At 39.2% G+C, this 18,083-nt stretch overlaps 1 protein-coding gene across 1 annotated transcript in view; it reads right to left on the reverse strand.

Annotated features, from left to right (window-relative positions):
- PTPRC (protein tyrosine phosphatase receptor type C) overlaps positions 1-18,083 on the reverse strand; it is a 108,310-nt gene that overhangs the window by 34,186 nt on the left and 56,041 nt on the right. The window contains exons 8-10 of the mRNA XM_045028476.1: positions 12,567-12,635; positions 5,116-5,247; positions 2,752-2,886 (exon numbers count right to left, since the gene is read on the reverse strand). Coding sequence (XP_044884411.1) covers positions 2,752-2,886; positions 5,116-5,247; positions 12,567-12,635 — 336 coding nt within the window. The remainder of the gene's footprint in view (positions 1-2,751; positions 2,887-5,115; positions 5,248-12,566; positions 12,636-18,083) is intronic.

An 18,083-nucleotide genomic window follows, 5' to 3' on the forward strand; every position in this document is an offset into this window, starting at 1 on the left:
AAGCTTTGGCTGAGATTCTGTGCTGCACCTCCAGGAGGCACAGCACAGGTACAGCCCATGGAGGGCAAGGAAAAGGTGTCTTGAAGTCACCTTGCTCCTTTGTAAGCGCTGGGGTGTGGCGCAGCCTCCAGTATGTTTATAGCCCCTTATGCATTAACCAGCAGTTTAAATGGGCTATAGCAGGAGGAGAAATCCTTCCCTTCCAAAAATACAAAACAAAACAAAAATGGTTTGTTCTGCCCTATTTTCCTTCCTCCTCCATTTAAAATAATGGATTTAGAGGTGTTTCCTTTTAAACTATCACAGAGTATGCCTGCAAAAACAGCTAAAGGGTGAAGTGTTCACCAATTCCTTTGCCAGACACTTGACTTCCCCCACACTTCTTGCACTTCACTTCTTCCATTCTCTCCTCATCTTAAGACACTGAACTGGGAGCTTTAAACCAGCTCCCCAGTTCAGGAGTGCCATCAATGGGACATCAAAGGAAAACCATCAAGTCCTCTCCCAGTCTAGCTAATTCACTTAATAAACGGCTGAGTTGCGTTAGTTAAACTATAAGCCCTTTGAGGCAGGAATAATCTTTTCACATGTGTTTTCACAGTAACTGATGCAATGGGGCTCTGATCCATGACTAAGGTTCCTAGACACTACCACAATACTACTAATAAATAATAACTAAACTGAAATTTAGAGTTGGGACCTGAACTGGAAACTGATACATTGTCAGGTTAAAATTCTTAAAAATAGAGTGTAGCAGGTTGGTTACCCACTCATGCTCTGAGTGGTTTAAAAAGCAGCCTGCAGATCTAAAAGCTGGGCTGATTGGGGAAGCGGCTGCAGCTGGGCCGCACCCTAATCAGGCCACAGCTGGCTTGTATAAAAAGGCCAGGGAAGCCAGGAGCAGACAGTCTCCCTCTGCTTGGTTGCAGGGAGTTAGACACAGGGTACCTGAGTGGAGCAGAGCTGGGGAAAGGCAGAGAAGCTGGGGGAGCCCCTGCCTGGAAAGCCCCAGGCTGTGGCCTAACATAAGGCCAAGCAGTACTGGGGGTTGCAGGGGGCAGCCCAAGGGGTAGGCAAAGGCAGCAGATCCAAACCCCTTTGCCTATGATGAGTGGCTGACACTGCAGTCTGCCTCTGTGAATGGGAGCTAGATAGAGACTGGGCAGTAGCCAAAACTGAGGCAAAGTGGGGATAGTGGGTTGGGGGTTCCCCAGAGAGTGGAGACTCAGATTGGTGGGGGACTGTCAGGGGGCAGCACCCCAGTTAAAATGGCACCGGGGTCCAGGGAGGGACACAGGGGCCAAAAGGCCAGGCAGATCACCGGCCTGTAGAGGGTGCTCCTGGCTGGAAAAAGAGCTAATTCCCTGAGAGACCAGCAGGAGGCACCGCAGGGGTGAGTCTGCACGTCTACAGAGAGTATAAATGCTGGGAGGCAAGCAGACTCTGACAGGTATAATCAAGCCACCCTGGCCATATAACTTCTGAGCAACCTCTACTAATTCTGCTACAATGGGGTACCTTTGAAAGCTGTGTGTGTGTGTGTGTGCGTGCCTCCAAAGCCATCCATCCAGTCTCTTGTTCATCCCAGAATCATTCCCATTCTTCCTTCCCCTCCATTATTCCAATATCAAAATTCATTCTTTCTCCCCCCTCCCCCCGCCAAAAATTTCTTTTTCTAACTTGGAGCTCAGTGTTTGGATCCAGCCTCCCAAATTCATAATAAATGTAGGCTGCCACCACATTGGGTTCACTTGAGACAGAAGCTGGTGTTAGCAAGACCCAGGTGTTTCTGTCATATCATTGGTTGCAGACAGGATCAGAATGACTTTCAGGAGGAAAAAACATTATCCAGCAGTTAAGCAGGAGCTTTGATACTATGTAGTCTTGTGGCAATGGCCTTTTGATGAAATAACAGCCTTACTAGCTATTTCAAATACATATTTCCATGCAGTGCCTGAGTCTGGGAGCAGACCAGATGTCCAGGCAGTCAGAGAAACTGGCACACTTGCTTGTTGGCCTGCTCTAGTCCTGAAGAGGATTAGAGTAGATGAACTACATAGCCTTTGGCTGCCTTTGATCCCAAAGCCTATATCATTATAAAGGAAAAGAAGCAGAAATCTTAAACCAGTTATGCTAATTGCAGGTAAGAGGGGATTGAGAGACAATACAAATAACAAAGAAAATATGTCTCTAATATTTTCCTTATTTTTCCTTTATCTTCCTCCTTTAAAGGATTTTTCATAATGGGATGAAACATTACCTATCCTCTCCCAACAAGGATCTCTTAATTTTTTTAAATTATACTTTTAAGTCATAGTCTAATAGGAATAAGCCACTCCAGAATATTCATTAGTTGATTATTGGTGCACTCTACCTACCTTCAGCACATTGCTTACAACTGACCCAAGATGGGCCCCAATAGCTTGTTAGTGGATACTGTTGTTTTGTCCTATTGCTAAATTCCTTGACTTTTTCAGAATACATGGTAACTGGCTGTGGTGAAACTAGTCCACTGAACTCAACCATGAAAAATTTCATGATATAAAAAATAAATTACATGATTGAACTGATATAATTTCAAAGGGAAAAAAACTTTTTAGAGATGTGATTGTGCAAGTAAACTATTATCTGTATTATGGTAGTGCCTAGAGGCTCTAATCAGTAACTGGGGTCCCCATTGTGCTAGGCACTGAACATAATGTAGAAATCCATCTCTGTTACACAGCAAATATCAAAGAAAAATATACTTGCCTTTACAGCTTTCATTACATTTCACTACATAGCCATCAATAGGGCCATTTGTTTTATCTGATGGTTCAGACCAGTTAAATGATACACTTGTAGGAGTTGTAGTTTCTGGACCACGTTTTGAAGGCTGCTTTGGTGCTGTTACACAAAACGAAGGGAGAGGGAATAACACTGTTTTAATGCATAAAATATTTTTCAAATTATAAAAACTCAGCAAATTTGAAATAAAAAATATGTATTGTATTCTAGCATTTGAAAAATACAGGCTGCAATTAAGATTTTATTGGATATTAGTGCAAGACATTAGCAGGCGATACTGTTGTGAATAATAATGCACAGAATTTATTGATCTCTAACCCATTTTACACAAATATCGTGCATATATAAGCTGTAGAAATTGCATATTTTAAAATGCAAACAATGACAGCTCAGAGAATAATCATGAATTTTTGGAATCATCACTGTAGTGTGGCAAATATTAAAGAAATAGGACTAACTGGAGCAGTAGTTTGTGTGGGTGACTGACTCGAGCAATAAGTACATAAATTAAAATCACATAAAAAGTAAAGTAATTTAAAATAACAGAATAAAAAAGTAGCTGAAATTACAAAAATAATTGGATGATGTGAGTATTCTTGTGTTCAGTTGGAACTTGGCTTTTTTAGCAAATTTTGCCCATTGTAATTGTATTAGGTAATATGTGTGTAAAGAATTTATATCTATGAGGCATAATACCAGGAGGAGAATCAGTAAGCCCATTTTCAGGAATTATAAAATGTGAGAGACTAATGTGAAATGCTTGTTTAGTAGGGGGATTCATAACAACTAAAAATTACATCAGGGTCCACTCTCCAAATAACAGGACTTACACAAATGGAAGAAAAATATTTAGTGAAGTGATCCAGAAGATCTGGAACCTAAAATTACCTAGGACTTCAGCCTACAACAAGAAAATGTACCAGTGGCATCACAAAGAGATCTCAGTTCAAAGCAATGGTGTTGACCAAAGCAGTCATACATGTAATGGGAGACCTGCTGCAGACCTATGAGATTATCTGAGGAAATGGTAACAATGTTAAATTATAAACAATATTTAAGATGTGCAACATAGTCTAGTGGGTAGGTCATTGTATGGGGGGGATCAGAAGACCTAGATTCTATTCTCAGCTCTACCACTGACCTGATGTAACATTTAGCAAGTCATTTTAGCTAGCTGTGTCTGTTTCCCTTGCCCGTTTAAATGGAAGGTTCCTCTTGGCAGGGACTGTCTCACTTGTTTTTTTGTACAGTGTCTAGCACACTGGTGGCCCTATTATCAGGTGGAGCTTCTAGGCTCTATCATAGTACAAATAACAATAATTAGAGCTGACCAAAAACTCCAAAAGTAGTTTTGTTGAACATTTAGGAATTTCAATCTTGTTTCATTTCAAACTGTTCAAAATGGAATTGTTTCTTGTTTTATGGAAAAAATGTGATTTTGAATAATATATTTGTTTCAAAATAAATATAGAAAATATCAAAATGGTTTTCAACATTGGCTGACAACCATTTTGATAACCTTTTTGATAATGTTTTCAATGGAATCTGGTGACAAATTAGCTCTTCCAGGGTGGATTTGGTTTTTAGAATTTAAACTGTAACATTTCACATCCCACAAAAATCCAAGGGAGTTTAGATATGAAGTTCTTGGTTTGGGCCTAATGTCTAATATTAATTAATTCAAAATAACAACTATCGCATAAGCCCAATGTGTCACCTCCTCCATCCCCCATATCTATATCCATTGACCAGTTTCCCTGCCAGTTCTGCAGAAACAAAATTGTTTTCACTTTGCAGAGTTCAAAATGTACCAGTTTGGGAGTAGAGGGAAGAGGACTGATATTTTTCATTTTTTGAAATTTTATTAAAATGAAAACTTATTTCAATTTCCTGTCTTTTTTGAAAATCAGATTTCAGCCATTTTTTAAAGGAAAAAGACAAGGAAAAAAAGTAAAGATGAAAAAATAAAAAACAAGAAAAATGAGAGGAATAAAAGGAAAAAAGACAGAAAGAGAGGGGAGAAGGAAGGAAAAACTAAATTCAGAAAAGAAACACAAAGATGAAAACATTTAGGTCAAAAAACAGAATACGTATTCTGTTTTCAGATTGTCAAAAATTTCAACCCTCAAAAATTTCAAAAATTCAAATATTTTTCATGAAAATATTCTGTTGCATAAAAAGGCTATTTTAACCCCCCCGCTCCCCCCCAAAATGTTTAAAATATTTGACTTGCTCTACAGTCCATTTAGCTGCTGAAATGTAAGAACCTACCACAGAAAAGCTCTTCTTTTTTAAAAAAAATTAAATAAAGGTAAATATTATACTCACTTCCATAATCTGTTGTTATATTTGCCGTACCTTCTTTGATCATTTTGTCAGTTTCAAACAAGATTTTTGAAGTACAATAATAAGGGGTGTTGGCTGACAGACCCGTCAGCTCTATACAGTGATTGTCCAAGCCTGCATTAAAATATGGAGACTTATTAACATTTTCACAGGACCAAATTCTCTCGTTATTACTTTATGTATTTTCATCTCAATGTTGCTAATTTACAAAAGGCAAGTAAGCACACTAGTTACAGCACCTTCAAATTAATGCAGTTGCACAATATCCACTTCATTTTTTAAGACTAAGAACGCCATTTTGCTCTTATAGTTTACACACGTGTATCCTTATTCCCTCTACATTCAATCTGAGGCCAAAAAAAAAACGTTTGCTCCAATGAATTCTGATCAGACATGATTCTAAGTACACAATTATGCACCAGCCTCTTCCTCGGTGAACACAGTCTAGACAATTGTGGATAGTATTTTACTTTAATTTTAAATACATATATTTTCAAATATATCCAGGGAGATTTTTAGTTTTCACTATAAAAAGAATTCATGCCATTCCTTACATGCAGTAATGCACAAACCTCAAAAGTCTGAAAGATTCAATAAGGCTAAAAGCCAAAATGTCTAGATGATTATTCAAGCTCTTTGAGACCAAGCTCATTATTCATGTCCTGTCCATCTGCTTCTTTTCTCACAACTCAACAAGACCATATCCCTTCCTTTAAATTCTTCTGCTCTTAACTCTGTTCTTCCCTTTCACCTCCATGTACAACAAGCTCTTTGTCAGTTCCATAGCCTGCATGATCTCCTTTCCCTGCAGTATTTCAGAGTGGCCCTATCTGTAGAGCAGTTTACAAGGAAAAGGCAAAGACTGGAGGATAGTTTCCAGAGGCATTAAGGACTGATGCCTACCTCCAGCTTGCCTTCTCTCTATGCTTAGTAATCCATAGAGGGGATGGCTGTGGCTGTCTGCTTTTTCCCTGTTGAATATCTTGGAGGGCAGGGAGAGGAATAGATTACCAGCGCTATGCCCATTATTACTATTTTGGGAAATGCCTTAGCAGGCCTCTCCATCTCCCTGCTGGATGTAGTGGATCCCTCTTTCTGCAATATATTGAAGAACTTCTCTCTATCAGTTGGGCTACCTTCTCTCTATTGTTGCCATGAGGGATTCCGCGCAGGATCCCTCTCAGCTGTCAGCAGTGGGCAGCAATCATCCCTCCTCTTACAAATTTTATTCTAAATGTGCATATTGTGCATATTTTATCTTCATTATCACTTTCTTACCAAATGATGAGTAGGAAAAATGTGACAACAACTCTTTGAAAGAGGTGTACCTTCTCAATAATCTTCACCAAACACACAATTGTGTATATATATATCATTTTTTTAAAAAGTATCTATCTATGTAAGAATAGATAAGAAACAGGTATGAATCAATATGAGAGATACAAGGTGGGTGACATAATATCTTTTATTGGACCAATTTTTGCTGGTGAAAAGGACAAGTTATCAAGCCTCACAAAGTTCTTCCTTGGGTCTGGGAAAGATAACCAGTCTCCAGGCCAGATACAAAGTGGGACAGATTGTTAAGCATAAACAGTTCACAAATGTTGTAGAAGACCACTTAATATGAACAGAGAAATTAACACATCTGTAGTCGTATGACAATGGAGGGTTAGTAGGCAGCAGAATGTGCTGCAAAATGTTATATTAGGCCATGCAATTCATGTCTGTATTAAGTCCATGGTTTTTAGTGTCTAGTAGAGTTATGAATTAAGTTTCCTAGCTCATCTTTTGAAGGCGGTGTACAGATGTCCTTTGAGTACAAGGACTAAGAGATCAGATATGGAGTGACCACTTTGTGAAAAGTGTTCGCCCACAGGTGATAGGGCATTTTTGTCTTTTAACATTTCTCTGTGCAAGTTCATTCACGAGCATAGTGATTGGTTTCACTCACACAGTTGGTGGTGGGACATCTGATGCCCTGGATGAAGTATGACATGTTGGGATAGGCAAGAGTGGGACCTGTGGATCTTGAAAATGTATGTTGTGGGAGGTGTTGATCATTGTAGCATCTGCTGTTCTGGAAGAGTCTGGTGAGTTGATGTACCTTGGTCTGTGGGGACCTTGCTTTTGATGATGAGCTTGGCGAGGTTAGGTATTGTTTGAAGGCCTGAAGAGGGTGTTGGGAAAGATTTCTTTCAGGATGTAGTCCTCATCAAGTATGGTTGTAATTGTTTGATGAAACTCCATATTGCTTCCAGTGTTGAGTGGTAGGTGAAAAGTAGAGGTGAGCGGTCAGTGGAGTTTTTTTCCCTGTATTGAACAGGTTCTCTAGAGTATGTGGGTGGTCTGTTTCATGATGAAATCTACTTCTCTGGTGGAGTGTCCTTGTTTAGTGTAGGCAGTTTTAAGTGTGTTAAGATATGTATCCTGAACTTTCTTTTCAGAGCACATTCTACAGTTTCTGAATGCCTGGCGGTAGACAATGTATTTCTTGGTGGTTGCTGGCTCTGTGAAGATAAGTATGATGGATCCATAGGTATTTTTGTATATACTTGTCTGTAGGGTTCCATTGCTGAAGCTGATCACAGTGTCTAAGAAGTTGATGCTGGTGTGGGAGTGTTCTAGAGAGAGTCTGATGGGTGGGTGGGGTGGTGGTTGAAGTTATGGTGTAAATCTAGGAGGGAGTTTAGGTTGTCTGTCCAGAGGATGAAAATGTCATGGCTGTATATCATTGGTTTCATGGGGCATTTTTCTAGAAATTCTTCCTCAAGGTGGCCCATGAAGAGGTTGGTATATTGGGAGCCATTCTCGTACCCATGGTTGTTCCTACGGTATTGACAAAATTAAATGTTGTTATGGAAACAATGAAATGGATGAGTTTGGGTATGTGTTTGGGGTAGATTTATGAACGTTGTCCCCATTATCTTGTAGATATTTGGAGCAGAGAGTGATGCCATCACAGTGAAGGAATTTGGTTTATAGGGAGGAGACATCCATGGTGGCAAGAATGGTGTTCTGAGGGAGGTGATTAATATTGCAGAGTTTCTGGAGGAAGTCAGTTGTGTCCTGGAGGTAACTGCTCTTTGTGTGATGAATGGTTTGAGGATGGCATTTATGAGTGCTGATATTCCTTCTGTAAGACTGCTGTGGCCAGATATGATGGGTCTGCCTGGATTCCCTTGCTTGTTTATTTTTGGAAATATGTGGAAGGCCACTGGGGAGTGTTCCTGGGGCATGAGGTTGTAGATTTTCTCTTAGAGTTGTTTGGGAAAGGACTTGTTGATATCCTTAAATTCCTGTGTGAATTGTGCAGTGGACTCTTATTTGAGTTCTTTATAGCAAGTAATGTCAGAGTTGTTGGGTGGCTTGGATATGTTGGTTACCTTCCCCAGACCTGAAGAAGAGTTCTGTGAAGCTTGAAAGTTTGTCCATGTCACGAATCCATGTTGGTCCAAGAAAAAATATTATCTTGTTGCTCTCGTATCCTGGACCCACACGATTACAACAACAATCCAAATATATAAAAACAGAGAGAGAGAATGAATAGCCTGGCAGTTCAGATAGCAAAAATTTGATCTGATACATATTAAATAAATATAGTACCTAAATACAGTTGCACACCACTAATTGTGCTGCTCTTCTAGTTCAAATACTATAATGTTTCCATAAAATGATATTATTGATTAATTAGTCCTCTTTATAAACTCTGAACACTGGCAACCGAAAGACAGAAGTCTCTCTTGAGGAGGTTGGGTGTTGGAGACTGGGACTGGGTGACCATGGAGACTGGGGCAAGGAACCTAGGGAGGGTGACAAACTGTGAACTGGGTCTGGGGTGGGGGGAATTCTGGGACCTGGATGGAGATTCTCAAGGGAAAGACTAGGAGTAGCTGGGCAAGCAGGCAGGGACTGGATTGAGGAGCCCAAGGGATGGAGACCGGGACTGGTTAAGAGAATGGAACAAGGAGGAGGAGTGAAGGGGGAAGATTAGGATGAGGAGTCAGGGAGAGGGAGACAGAACGGGAATAGGATAGAGAGAATGAGGCTGAAGGGATTAGGCTTGGGGAAAACAGAAGCAGAAGGGTCTGTGATGACTAGAGCATACTCTCCTCAAGAACCTAGAATGAAACCCAAGATTCCTGAGTCTCATCATTCCTCTGCTATTAGCAAATATGTAAAATCACTGACAAAGTGAGTGACTCATCCCTTCTAGTGCTGGTCCACAAAGAGGATGAAAAACTGCTACTACTATGAGTTATAGTGTTAGCTCAAGCAGCAGAGGTCTGTGTGGTGGGTCTAAACCTTTTAGCCCTACTGTTGAGTCATGTGGGGGTCAATATGATTATAAATGATGGATTTTTTGTTTTTTCAGTCTGCTTTTCATAAAAATTAGGAAGTTACACAAATAAGCTATTTTAATAATGTTAAGGTTTCTAAGTTCGGCAATCAAAAGTTAGAAAATATTGGAATTAAAGTTGCCTTTGTGATCCCTGGTTCATTCACTGCACTGGATGAACCAATGCTCTGACCCACTCAGTTGTGTAGTGAAGGATACTGTTTTCTAAAGCATGCCTACCTTATTTGTTGCAGATGTTGGAAGGCATGTAGCAAATGAGAAATGGGAGTTGCAGGAATAGAGAGGATGGTTGCATGGTCAAGGCAATTGAATGCTGCCTTTGAGAATTGGATTATATCCCTGCCTCTACCACACAGTTTGTATAGGGTACTAGACAAGTCATTTAAATCCAACTTTTCATAGGTGGTTGCTAATTGTGTGTTCATTTTCTGGATACTCAGCTTGAGACCAAAGCGCTGAACATTAGCAGCCACAACTGAAGTCAATGGGACCTATATTGTGAGTACATAAGGTGTGATATAATACTAAATACTCTGGAAAAGCAGGTCTTAGGCTTCTACAAATGGGAACCCAGAATTAGTAATCCTTTTCTTTTATCTTAAATCTTTTTTGTGCCTCAGCTTCCCATCTGTAAAATGGGAATAATACTATCACCTATCCTCGGAGAAATATTGTGAAAATCATTCACTAAATGTTTGTGAAGCACTCAGAGTTGTGATGAGCACCACAGAAAAGTTAATGAGGAAATTAACAATTCTTTGTTCAGAGCAGGGGTTGAAAAGGTGTGCAGTCAATAAAGTCTGAGGCCACATATTGAACAATAAAGATAAAACAAAATATTGTATAGCAGCTTGTTCAATTAGCACTGTCCACACTGTGGACTGAATAAGACAGAATCCTGTGGAAAAAATAGTATATAATCATGTATTTAAAGACTATATAATAATGCATACACACACAAGGAGGGGTTGGATTAATGCTGCACAGGCAACCTCAATTTTGGCACTTTCAAACTTTCAAGTGCTTTGCTTTACAATCTTCATGTTCTAAATCATGTAGGTTTTTGTAGATATTTGCAATACAGAGGGCACATAAGAACATAAAAACTAAGCCAGACCAAAGGTCCATCTATCCCAGTATCTTGTCTTCCGACAGTGGCCAGTTTCAGGCGCTTCAGAGGAAATGAACAGAACAGGTAATCCTCAATTGATCCATCCCCTTCTCCATTCCCAGCTTCTGACAAACAGAAGCTAGTGATACCATCCCTGCCCATCCTGGATAATAACTATTGATGGACCTATCTTGGTTCTTTTTTGAACCCTGTTATAATCTTGGCCTTTACAACATCCTCTGGCAAGGAGTTCCACGGCTGACTGTGCGTTGTGTGAAGAAATATTTCCTTTTGATTGTTTTAAACCCGCTGCCTATTAATTTCGTTTGGTGGCCCCTAGTTCTTGTGTTATGAGAAGGAGTAAATAACACTTCCTTAATTATTTTCTCCATGACAGTTATGATTTTCCTGGAATCATAGAACTGGAAGGGACCTCAAGAGGTCATCTAGTCCAGTCCCCTGCACTCAAGGCAGAACTAAGTTTTACCTAGACCATCTATGACAGGTGTTTGTTCAACCTGCTCTTAAAAATCCCCAATGACGGAGAGTCCACAACCTCCCTAAGCAATTAATTCCAGTGCTTAACCACTCTGACAGTTAACAAGTTTTTCCTGATGTCCAACCTAAACCACCCTTGCTGCAATTTAAGCCCATTGCTTCTTGTCCTGTCCTCAGAGGTTAAGAACATTTTTTCTCCTTCCTCCTTGTAACAACCTTTTATGTACTTGAAAACTCTTGTCATGTCTCCTCTCAGTCTTCTCTTCTCCAGATTAAATAAAACCCAGTTTTTTCAATCTTCCCACAGAGGTCATGTTTTCTAGACCTTTAATCATTTTTGTTGCTCTTCGCTGGACTTTCCCCAATTTGTCCACATATTTCCTGAAATGTGGCACCCAGAACTGGACACAATAGTCCAGTTCAGGCCTAATCAGTGTGGAGTAGAGTGGAAGAATTACTTCGTAGGTCTTGCTTACAATACTCCTGCTAATACGTCCCAGAATGATGTTTGCTTCTTTTGCAACAGTCAGTATTACACTGTTGACTCATACTTGGCTTGTGATCCACTATGACCCACAGATCCCTTTCTGCAGTACTCTTTCCTAGGCATATGGGTAGCTCAGTGGTTTGAGCATTGGCCTACTAAACTCAGAGTTATGAGTTCAATCCTTGAGGGGGCCATTTAGGGATCTGGGGCAAAAATCTGCCTGGGGATTGATCCTGCTTTGAGTAGGAGGTTCAACTAGATGACCTCCTGATGTCCCTTCCAACCCTGATATTCTATCATATCCTCCCACAGTATCTTTTTTCCAAGCTGAAAAGTCCCAGTCTTATTAATCTCTCTTCATGTGGAAGGTGTTCCAGATCTCAAATCATTTTTTCCCTTTTCTGTACCTTTTCCAGTTCCAATACATCTTTTTTGAGATGAGGCAACCACGTCTGCACACAGTATTCAAGATATGGGTGTACCATGGATTTATACAGAGGCAACATGATATTTTCTGTCTTATAAGAAAGGGATTGATAAATGATTCTGTTAGGAATATTTTTCTTACTTTATATACAATATATACCTGTCTCCCTTGTTTCAGAGAGAGAGTCTGATGAAAGTGGATTTTAGCCCATGAAAGCTTATGCCCAAATAAATTTGTTAGTGTTTAAGGTGCCACAAGGACTTCTCATTGTTTTTGTCTCCCTTGTGTGTCTCTCTCTATCAGGGATCATGTCAAATGCTAGTGATTAATTTCAGACATTTAATTTCAGACTTCTAGATTTCATGACATCTTAGCATATTTATTCACTCATTGAATGTAAAAATTATGCTCTGTTGTTCAACATTCCTTTAAATCAGGTAGCTCACCTTAAAGTATATGCCATGAGGCAAAAAAAATGCAATTAAAACCATGGTTATAAAAGGTATTAAAAAGTACCTACCATTACTATGTCTATAGAAGTCAGTCAACTTACATTTTCTAGTCCACGTAGGCAAAGAGCTGTCACTTATTCCATCATATGTAAAGTTGAAATTTGTTGTACCTGTAATGATGAAGACATAATGCAATATAGTCAGATTTTATTTTAATGTGCTTTTGAAGGTATTTATTCCCAGTATTCATTTATAACATTATGTTTGGTTATTAATACAAGCATGTGTTTGTGGAGCGGGGGAACCAAAAGTATGTATTAAGGTAAGTAAAATCATGTGTAACAAGGCATTTTGGTGAGTTACTAAAAAAAGTTTGGCAACTCAACTTTAAACATCTGATAACCTATGGAATTCTCTGTGCAAATCGTGGGTCGAAACATTACCCAGCTTTCATAGCTGCATAAGGCAGTATGGGAGCATATATGGTGACCGTTCTCTCCCTCATGCAGCTACACTGGTGTCATGGGTAGCAGCTCAAGTGGTGAAGCAGGTACCAAAGAGCCCTTGTGTTCCATCCCCATGTGGGTGAGTGGGAGGGGACAAGAAATTAGTAGAGCTATGGCTCCAGCTTCACTGTACCAGATAATAACCAAGTACAGTTTACTCTCTCCTTGGAACATAGGGTAAATTTGAAGAGGGATTGTGTCTCTGAATCACAGTCTCCCTCCAGGGATACAAAAATACCCTATAACCTGTGGGCAAACACTTTTCACAAAGCGGTCACTCCATATCTGATCTCTTAGTCCTTGTCTTCAAAGGACATCTGTACAGCACCTTCAAAATATGAGTTGGGAAACTTAATTTATAACTCTACTAGACACTAAAAAACATGGACTTAATAGAGACATAGTGTGTTGAATAATATAAATGCTTATGCTGTCTCTCTATACTATTGTTCCAAACTCTATTCAGAACTTTTGGTGATTACATCTCGCCAATCCTACCAACTGGCCTCTCTTAACAAAACATTCACAGAAATGATAGCACAAACATACCATTCCTATTAAATGAAAATCCTGAATTAATACAATGTAGAGGAGGAGTGAATTCCCCCTCCATCAAAACAGCAGCAGTGCTCTGAAAGCTGCTTCTATCTCCAAAGCCCTGATTGCCAAGGGGATAAGCAAACAGGAATTGGGCAGAGATGGCAGGAAATTCTGCACTAACTTCATTGGGCAAGGTCTCTTGGGAAGAAGGGACAGCTAGGGGAGACAGCAACTCAGGGACAGCAACTGCTGCTGCTGCAAAGCAGGGCCAGGCACCAGAGAGCCAGTCCAGGACAGCACAGGGACTGTGGTGGCAGGTGCCATTTGCAACAGAGACGTGGAGGTGGCACTTTTAGTTCACACCATAGACATACTGGAGATGGGGAGATTTGGACTCTGATTTGGCCTGTTGCTGATCAAGGTGCCCGTTGCTAAACTTACAGCACTTACTCTTTGAGTACAGAATAATTGTTCTGAGAATTTGGAAGTAAATCCATTAATTATTTTGAGTTAAAAATCATTAAAAACTGGGACCTTTAAGAAATTTAGCATTTGTGGCAGTATTTCCTGTTTCTGAGTGACCTCAACAATGCAATAACACAGACTCTTCAAACTTTCCATATAGATAAAATTTATTGAAATGTCATGCATAGACTATATTTGAAGGAATAACTAAGATTTTAATTATTGTACCACGTAATTGTTATGATTACAGAGAATACAGACAAGTACAGGTCGATAGCTCAGGTAACTCTTAACTGAGGCCACTGAAATTGTTAAAAATTTTTAAAAAATGAATTAATGTTGATATTACATAACTTAAAATATTTCTAAATATCACATTATTTTATGGTTTCTTGTTTAGTGTTTGTGTATGAAACTTTTAATAATTAAAAACAAAAAACCCTAAGGAAATTTCCAGACCAAAAAAACTTCATTCAGATGGAGGAATTAAGGTTGAGAGTGCATATCAATAACTTAAAGATAATTATTTCCAAAAACAAGCATTAGAAGTCTAGAAAATTGAGTGTTAATTTTACACTTAAATAGAAAATGTAACTAACTCTGAATTTCTAGGGTTTGTAATGCTTAGTTTGGGGAGAATTACATCTAATACATACTGTCAGTCTTAACTCTGTTTTAACATAGTTGTTTTTTTTTAAATCTTGGAATATATTAAACCACATATTTAAGAGGAAAAACATGAATAGAAAGTACTACATCTTTCTAATGAGGCCAATTTAATTATGTTTTTTACCCTAAATCAAATCTAATTATTCATACAAAGCAAAGACTGTCTTCAGTGAACACTAGATCCTCACCATATTTCTACTTTCAAACTTGTGCATGCAGAACTAGAGGCAAAGTTTTCATAATTATACTATTATGTACCATAAAGACTGAGGCAAGAGTTTCACGAGTGACTGGATATTTGAGATATCTTAGAAAGGCCTGATTGTCACACAGTGCTGAACAATCATCAAATAAAAATCAGACTCTTAAGTAGTCTTAGGTTTGGCACCCAAATAATTACTCACTTCTGAAACTCTTCGCCTCAAAGCTTTACAGTACACAACGGGCCTGATTATGGAAACCTTGCCTCCAGTTCTGCACCCACAAGTACTACAGAGAGACTTTGAACCCCAAATAACTATTGAGATCTATCTATTCTGTTGGAAGATGGTTTCTGAAACTCTGCATCATAAACAATTTAATTCTGATTTTGCTGAATAAACACTTATATAATGAATAAAAACTGTACTTACCAGGTGGGACATGATTTTATTTCAATGTCATATGTTTGATATTCCTGAAGTCCTTCAATATGGTCATTGTTTGCTACACTACAATTGGATTGACAACCTGCTACTTCAAGCAGCAGAGGTCTGTGTGGTGGGTCTAAACCTTTTAGCCCTACTGTTGAGTCATATGGGGGTCAATATGATTATAAATGATGGAATTTTTGTTTTTTCAGTCTGCTTTTCATAAAAATTAGGAAGTTACACAAATAAGCTATTTTAATAATCTTAAGGTTTCTAAGTTAAGCACTCAAAAGTTAGAAAATATCGGAATTAAAGTTGCCTTTGTGATCCCTGGTTCATTCACTGCACTGGATGGACCAATGCTCTGACCCACTCAGTAGTGTAGTGAAGGATACTGTTTTCTAAAGCATGCCTACCTTATTTGTTGCAGATGTTGGAAGGCATGTAGCAAATGAGAAATGGGAGTTGCAGGAATAGAGAGGATGGTTGAATGGTTAAAGCAATTGAATGCTGCCTTTGAGAATTGGATTATATCCCTGCCTCTACCACACAGTTGGTATAGGGTACTAGACAAGTCATTTAAATCCAACTTTTCGTAGGTGGTCGCTAATTTGTGTGTTCATTTTCTGGATACTCAGCTTGAGACCAAAGCGCTGAACATTAGCAGCCACAACTGAAGTCAATGGGACCTATATTGTGAGTACATAAGGTGTGATATAATACTAAATACTCTGGAAAAGCAGGTCTTAGGCTTCTACAAATGGGAACCCAGAATTAGTAATCCTTTTCTTTTATCTTAAATCTTTTTTGTGCCTCAGTTTCCCATTTGTAAAATGGGAATAATACTATCACCTATCCTCGGAGAAATATTGTGAAAATAATTCACTAAATGTTTGTGAAGCACTCAGTGTTGTGATGAGCACCACAGAAAAGTTAATGAGGAAATTAACAATTCTTTGTTCAGAGCAGGGGTTGAAAAGGTGTGCAGTCAATAAAGTCTGGGGCCACGTATTGAACAATAAAGATAAAACAAAATATTGTATAGCTGCTCATTCAATGAGCACTGTCCATGCTGTGGACTGAATAAGGCAGAATCCTGTAGAAAAAATAGTATATAATCATGTATTTAAAGACTATATAATAATGCATACACACACAAGGAGGGGTTGGATTAATGCTGCACAGGCAACCTCAATTTTGGCACTTTCAAACTTTCAAGTGCTTTGCTTTACAATCTTCATGTTCTAAATCATGTAGGTTTTTGTAGATATTTGCAATACAGAGGGCACATAAGAACATAAAAACTAAGCCAGACCAAAGGTCCATCTATCCCAGTATCTTGTCTTCCGACAGTGGCCAGTTTCAGGCGCTTCAGAGGAAATGAACAGAACAGGTAATCCTCAATTGATCCATCCCCTTCTCCATTCCCAGCTTCTGACAAACAGAAGCTAGTGATACCATCCCTGCCCATCCTGGATAATAACTATTGATGGACCTATCTTGGTTCTTTTTTGAACCCTGTTATAATCTTGGCCTTTACAACATCCTCTGGCAAGGAGTTCCACAGGCTGACTGTGCGTTGCGTGAAGAAATATTTCCTTTTGATTGTTTTAAACCCGCTGCCTATTAATTTCGTTTGGTGGCCCCTAGTTCTTGTGTTATGAGAAGGAGTAAATAACACTTCCTTAATTATTTTCTCCATGACAGTCATGATTTTCATAAAACTGGAAGGGACCTCAAGAGGTCATCTAGTCCAGTCCCCTGCACTCAAGGCAGGACTAAGTATTATCTAGACCATCTATGACAGGTGTTTGTTCAACCTGCTCTTAAAAATCCCCAATGACGGAGAGTCCACAACCTCCCTAGGCAATTAATTCCAGTGCTTAACCACTCTGAAAGTTAACAAGTTTTTCCTGATGTCCAACCTAAACCACCCTTGCTGCAATTTAAGCCCATTGCTTCTTGTCCTGTCCTCAGAGGTTAAGAACAACATTTTTTCTCCTTCCTCCTTGTAGCAACCTTTTATGTACTTGAAAACTGTTGTCATGTCTCCTCTCAGTCTTCTCTTCTCCAGACTAAACAAACCCAGTTTTTTCAATCTTCCCACAGAGGTCATGTTTTCTAGACCTTTAATCATTTTTGTTGCTCTTTGCTGGACTTTCCCCAATTTGTCCACATATTTCCTGAAATGTGGCACCCAGAACTAGACACAATAGTCCAGTTCAGGCCTAATCAGTGTGGAGTAGAGTGGAAGAATTACTTCTTGGGTCTTGCTTACAATACTCCTGCTAATACGTCCCAGAATGATGTTTGCTTCTTTTGCAATAGCGTTACACTGTTGACTCATATTTGGCTTGTGATCCACTATGACCCACAGATCCCTTTCTGCAGTACTCTTTCCTAGGCATAGGGGTAGCTCAGTGGTTTGGGCATTAGCCTACTAAACCCAGAATTGTAAGTTCAATCCTTGAGAGGGCCATCTAGGGCAAAAATCTGTCTGGGAATTGATCCTGCTTTGAGTAGGGGGTTCAACTAGATGACCTCCTGACATCTCTTCCAACCCTGATATTCTATCATATCCTCGCACAGTTATCTTTTTTCCAAGCTGAAAAGTGCCAGTCTTATTAATCTCTCCTCATGTGGAAGATGCTTCAGATCCCTAATCATTTTTGTTGCCCTATTCTGTACCTTTTCCAGTTCCAATACATTTTTTGAGATGAGGCAACCACGTCTGCACACAATATTCAAGATGTAGGTGTACCATGGATTTAAATAGAAGCAATATGATATTTGCTGTGTTATTATCAAT

This window comes from Mauremys mutica, chromosome 8 (genome assembly GCF_020497125.1).
Source record: "Mauremys mutica isolate MM-2020 ecotype Southern chromosome 8, ASM2049712v1, whole genome shotgun sequence".
NCBI classification, from domain to species: Eukaryota; Metazoa; Chordata; order Testudines; family Geoemydidae; genus Mauremys; species Mauremys mutica.